At 45.4% G+C, this 6,500-nt stretch overlaps 1 protein-coding gene across 1 annotated transcript in view; it reads left to right on the top strand.

Moving 5' to 3' along the window:
* The first annotated feature begins 514 nt into the window (after nucleotides 1–514).
* The window catches only part of LOC121711971 (MAP/microtubule affinity-regulating kinase 3-like), a 31,431-nt gene continuing 25,445 nt past the window's right edge, over nucleotides 515–6,500 (top strand). Inside the window, 5 exon segments of the mRNA XM_042095870.1 lie at nucleotides 515–585; nucleotides 1,566–1,621; nucleotides 2,576–2,641; nucleotides 2,965–3,035; nucleotides 5,952–6,008. Coding sequence (XP_041951804.1) covers nucleotides 515–585; nucleotides 1,566–1,621; nucleotides 2,576–2,641; nucleotides 2,965–3,035; nucleotides 5,952–6,008 — 321 coding nt within the window.

The raw sequence follows: 6,500 nt of genomic DNA on the forward strand, positions 1-6,500 counted from the left end.
TTATTCATGTATATTTGTTTGTCTGTTCGTTTGTACTTTACTTATAGTCTAATTTATTGATATGATCAGTTCTCTTTCTTTGCTGATTGTTGTGAGAAGAAATGTGGGAGCTCAGTTTTCCTCCAGACTTCTTTTTCTTCCGAGAGGAGAGGTTTCAGCTGACAGTCACAGGAGAGGAGAGCATCCTATTTAAACACACACGCAGCACATGTTGAAAGAGTGAAATTCATAACGATGATGACGATGAAAAGGAGCAGAAAATAAAGCAATAAACCATCAAATTAAAACATAGTGGTCAGAGAATTACTAGGTGTCAAATGTCAATCCTCCCTGGTTTGAATGAATGAATTGTAATGCAGCTCAGGTTGAGGATGACGTGTGTTAGTTACACCAAATCAATGCTCTGTTTCACTCTCACTCACTCTCTCTTCTATCTATTTCTATCCATGTCTGTCTTTCTTTTCTCTTCTCTCTCTCTCTCTCTTTCTCTCTGTCTGTCGCGACGGGGCATATGATGGGCAGCAAGACTCATTGTGCCCAGGAGGGGTACCATCGTGGTGTGTTCAGTAGGGAGGAGGGGCGAGGGTGAGGCATTTGTCGTGGCACCGGGGGGTGGTTGGGGGCCGTCGTTATATCTCATCTCAGGCAATGCCCCTCAGCCTTGACCCATTTCTACCCCCTCACCCCCCCCCTTGCCCTTACCCCCCCCACTGCCACCACCTCCTCCTCCCCCAGTCGCTTCCTGTCTTTTGTCCTCTCCTCCTTTGTCTTACTCCCGTGCCTCTGAAGTCAGCCCAAGATGGCACGTGTTGGCGCTCCCAACTTGGCACGCTAGCTTTGCCACCGCAGCGGGCAAGAGACGGTGCCAGCATGCGATTGATTTTTTTTTTTCTTTTTAAAGATAAATAAATAAATAAAAAAAACGAGGAGAGATCCTGTCGGCCTCAGCTGTGAATGGAGAGCTTAACAGCCCTGAACATGACCCCCAAGTCCAGCTTAGCCATGTCCTCTAATGCACCGCCAAGCATCACACAAAGTGTAAAGAAAACAAGGGGTTTCTGGGGAGCGATTAGGCAGAACCTCGGGCCTGTGTAACGTGAGCTTGTTCTATGGCTAACCGCTCGGTCAGCGCCCACTTAAGTCCTTGGGTTCCGTCGCTGCCGTTCATTAACTCGTGTTTTGATTGTGCGTGGTGGACATCTGAAACTCTCCTCCCGGACAAAAAAGGAGGGCAGATTGTCACCTTTGAGTGTGAACCCATGCATACACACACACACACACACACATGCACGTGTGCACCACAGTCACACACACACACACAGAGATTCAAACTCCAAAATCTAATAACAAACACAGTGACAGCATGAGACGAGTGTATGAGTGTGCGCGTGTATTGTGTGTGTGTGTAGTGTGTGTTGGTCTCTGTCTGCTTATTTATGTCATGGCTCCACACGTAGGCTACCTACTCGTTGCCTCGCTGTCCCACCCCTGAATCACTTGGATTTAGGCAGCACTCAATCACAGCTGCCTTCCTCTCCTGAAAGTGCCCCTGTGCCTCTCATTAGCCCCGGCTGGGGCAGTAGAACTGCAGGGGTTGGGGGAGTCGGGGCCATCAGGGGAGGTAATTGAATTAGATGTGCAGCGATTCTAATGGGTATTGAGTAGTTGCTGCAACCCCATACACTCCACACCACTCTCACTCACTCACTGTCACTCACTCTTCTTTTTTCTTTTGCTATCCTTCCCTCTTGCTGCCTTTTATGTTTTCCTTTCTGTACATCTCTATTTCTCTCTCTCACACACACACACACACACACACACACACACACACACACACACACACACACTCGATGCAATACTGCTGGCTGTTAGCCCTACAACAGTGCTAACAGCAGCCCAGTGCTGTTAAGGGCCCGAGTACACTTACAGTATATACAGATGCGCTCTGCGACGAATATTCATCATTCGTGCTGCAGCCAAATGTTGTGTGTGTAAGGATTTTACTTATGTTATTTGTGCTACATGTTGTGTGTGTGTGTAAGGATTTTACATGTTATTTGTGCTACAGTGGATGTGTAAGGATTTTAACATGTTCTTTGTGCTACAGTGGATGTGTAGCTGATCCAGTGGATGGCAGATACGCACGACAGCATAGCCGTATGTGCAGAAGTACACTCGTTGCTTTAGATGGCGTCTGACCCTGACCCTGTCCCCCTCCAGCTGCTGTCTGTGGTCACTGATAAGAAAGTTAGACTGTTGTCCACTATAATGTCTGACTCCTCTGTGTTTCGCACTGCTGGGACTCGCCCTGTCTGCATCATTATTATATCGCCATTAAGACGTTTAGAAGAGGCTTCTCTCCAGAGCAACTCACAGCACAGGAAAGGCATCCATTTTTAATCAGGGCTTGTGCTTCCCTAATTGGCTGATGTCATGCGCTGATTTTTTTTTTTATGTATGTATTTTTTTTTGTATGAGTGCAGGTGTGAGTTTTAAACGTCCAGGAATCTTGTTGCTCATGCTCTCCCCCCCCCTCTCTCTCTCCTACTCCCTTCTTTTCCTGTCACACCCACAGTAAAGCTCTTTGAAGTCATCGAGACGGAAAAGACCTTATACCTGATCATGGAATATGCAAGTGGAGGTGAGTAGGCCTCAACCGTAATTTGTTACCGTAATTTCCAACTATTAGCTGCGGTTTATACATTGATTTTGCAAAATTTCTTCTGGTTTTTTTAACTTGCATAAAACACTGTCCTGCAGTTTATATACAATGGGGATGTAATGTGTAATTACTGTAATGTGTGCATATAACAAAGTTTTTCAAGTTCTTGACACCAACAATGGATGTTACGAAAGTTGTGTGGAAAGTGGTAAGACATATTCATCCCATCCTTTGCCTTTCTTTGTCATCCTCTTTCTCTCCCTCCATCTCCCACTGTGTTTGGTCCTCCTCTTTGTTTGCAGGGGAGGTCTTCGACTACCTCGTAGCACACGGAAGAATGAAGGAGAAGGAGGCCAGGGCTAAATTTAGACAGGTACAGTGCTGCAGTGTGCTCAATTCTGCCCCACACACACACACACACACACTTATACGTATGGATATAGCCACGCTACTACCCCCGGTGCAAGCTCAGTTGTCCTAAAAACCGTAAGCTGGCGTCAGCATGAGAGGAGAGACCCCAAGCTCACCGTGGGTCTGGCCGCGACGTCTAGACCTGACCCCGTTACGTCAGCGCCTCACTCTCACTCCATCTCTCTCTCTCTCTCTCTCTCTCCTCTCTCCTCCTCTCTCTCTCTCTCCTCCTCCTCTCTCTCTCTCTCTCTCTCTCTCTCTCTCTCTCGTCCTCCTTCTTAGTGATGACTCACTCAGTCTCTCTCTGTGTCTCTTTGCCCTCTTGTCCGACCTGGTCGTTGCCCTGAATGCATGTAGCACAGCCTTAGGTGCTGTTGATGTAGGGCTGGTCGGGTCGAGGGTCGGGGGCAAGTTGCGTTGAGCAGGCTTACAGCGTCTGTGTAAAAACTCCTCAGATGGGATTACATCCATGAGTCAGTCAGTGCATGTTAGGGCCGGGTACAATATGTATTGCCTGCAACCTAACAATATCATGCGTATCACGATGCAGAGGCCATGATACGATGCCTATTGTATTGCAATAATGTCCAAAAGCGAATTTAGAATTCTATATAACAGCAAAAGGCAAAGCCTTAAGGGTCATTCACCTCCAAGAATGATAACGATGACTATAACCATAACGATAAAAGCGTTCACACTGAACAACGATAAACAACGTCTCTCCTTGTGTTAATGAATGTGACGGTTTAAAATTCGATGGGTTCTGATTGGCTATTAGCTTTTTATTAGCTGTTTATTATTAGCGTTCTCAAAATCGCTCTGAAAGTGATCCCTAATGATATCGTTCATGTCGTCATCGTTATAGTTTATGTGTGAACGTCGTCATTCATATTAATAAGAACAATATTTGTTTGTAGTTATAGTTATCGTTATTGTCATCATTCTTGGGCCTTTAAGGATCGCAAAACTAAAAACATACTTCAATTCAGGCCCACAGAGATTTTAAAAGTGAAAAGTAATGATTCCATTTCAAAAAGGATGAGATGGTGTGAGAGGATGGAAGAGGATAGAAACTTTTAAAGTTATTAACTTTAGCTGTAAAATTTATGATGAGCAGGGAGGGTGAGATGGAGTGAGAGGATGGAAGCGCATACCCCCCCCCCCACCCCCCACCCCCCCCTACACACACACACACACACACACACACACACACACACACACACACACACACACACACACACACACACACACGTACATGGTCACGCAGCCTTTCTTCCCCTCGGATGAGCGGTGACCGGAGGCCTGGTTGGCGTCTCCGTCCCTCTGTGCAGTAGACATCTGCTCCAGCTGCTGATTACTGCTCTTTCTCACACACACACACACACACACACACACACACACACACACATATATACACACACACACACACATATACCAACGCCTCTCCGCAGCCACACACGCTGCTCACACACACACACCTCACCCCAGAACGCGTCACCCAGACCGCCCCATCCGGGACACGTCCTGTCAGAAGCACGTTCAAAAACCACTGCTCTCCCTCATAAATATTCCGTCTCTGTGAGAGTCGGTGTCCCTACACTCTCACTAACCCTTTTAAATAGCCAAACTATATGAGATATATATGAGATTCAGTCTCTCCATGCTCTCACAAGCCCATTTAGCTATTCAGTCCATATGAGATTCACAAGCACTTTTTTTAAATCTTCAAAGGATTATGGTGAAATGAACACAAATGTAAAATCACATGTCTTGAATAAAGATATATAGTTTTTTTCTTTGTGATGAATATTATATGGCTTCCTTAAGAGAGCAGACACAACGCGTACAGTAGTACAGAAAAGCTGAAAACCCCAAACAGATTTAATAAGGTCTCAGCATATGAATAATTGCAAAAAAGAGTATAGAAGTACGATGAAATAAAATATAGACATTTAATGCATTTAAAATGTCACAGACAATCTATGTCAATATCTTTCCAATAATACCTTGGCTAGTCTAATCTATACAATAAGGTTTTTCTACTATCAGAACATGGTTCAGAATTCTCCCCATTGGTATTGTATGATCTCTGGTTGTAAAAGGCATCTAGAATGACCGGACTATAGTCACATGTATAGAGTGTCTGCTTGGCCTCTGCTTTTTCTCCAGCTGTGCTCCTGAAGTCCCCACACATTCACTTGAGTCTTCAATAGACCACTGTAGTGTTACACCGTGTCCTGACTGCATGTGATGTGAGAGAGAGCGTCAGCCACAAAACCACAAAAGTTTGATGACTTTGTTTTCAATTAGAATGTCCTAACTGGATCCAATGTAAACACGCTGCTGTGCAGTACAAGGCGACACGCTGTTTTTGAGCAGGACTGTTGTCGGACGCCTTGTTTTCTAATTTCTTCTTGTCTCTCACATTGAAGTGGCATATTGATCGAGAAACATGGCACAACAGAATGCCGTATTTAACGGATTCATTGTGGACAGAGAGCATTCTATGCTAGACATGAGTCCGAGGTTCGAACGCAGTTAGGACAAAGTGTGAGGAGTCTACCGACCAACCCTCAGTCCAGTCGGCCATGTTTTCCATAAGTGTGTGTGGCTCGCCGGCCGTGCCGTGTAGCGGAGCGTGCCAGCAGCACTGCTTTCCCACATGCCCCCATCTCCTCTCACTAATGCCCCGTACAAATCGATGGAATTCTGGGAAGATTAGCCTAGTGTCGGATCGATGAGACTAATTGGCTTTTTCGCACAGATGCTGTCTGTCGCTTGATCTGCTCATCACAGTGTTGCAGCTTTGCTAATTCTGCTCTCTTTCTCTCTTTTCTTGTTCTTTCAATACTCTCCATCTTTCTCTTTTCTCTCACAGATAGTGTCTGCCGTACAGTATTGCCATCAGAAGCGCATCGTCCACAGAGATTTGAAGGTAAGTACAACAAAACACACATAAAACACAGATGAATAATTCCATTTATAACAGCATGGGATTCCTGGGATTCAATCCATGACCTCAGTGGATTTGACTTTTTCCCCCCACATCAATCAACTCATTTGGATCGAACGCAGGACCCCAATCAGCTACAGGGACATGATATGGTTTTCGTAATCAGTAAATGGCTCAACATTTGTGTTGTTGGCTTATGTGAGCCAGGTTTATTTTAGACTTGGAAAACTATTCTGGATATGTTGCAAGTCATTTGTTATGAAAGTGCTCGCCAGGTTCAGTCAGCAGGTACAGTATACAAATATCCTAATACACACACACACACACACACACACACATACTGTACACATTTGCACCGATGAAGTTGTGTGTGTGTGTGTGTGTGTCTCCATGTTCCCTGTTAGTGGACATGGGGCTTGTATTCGGGGGCACCACTCTCTTTAGCAGCTGGGCGTGGAGCAGATGACCTGACAC

The sequence above is a fragment of the Alosa sapidissima genome, chromosome 6 (genome assembly GCF_018492685.1).
Source record: "Alosa sapidissima isolate fAloSap1 chromosome 6, fAloSap1.pri, whole genome shotgun sequence".
Lineage (NCBI taxonomy): Eukaryota > Metazoa > Chordata > Actinopteri > Clupeiformes > Clupeidae > Alosa > Alosa sapidissima.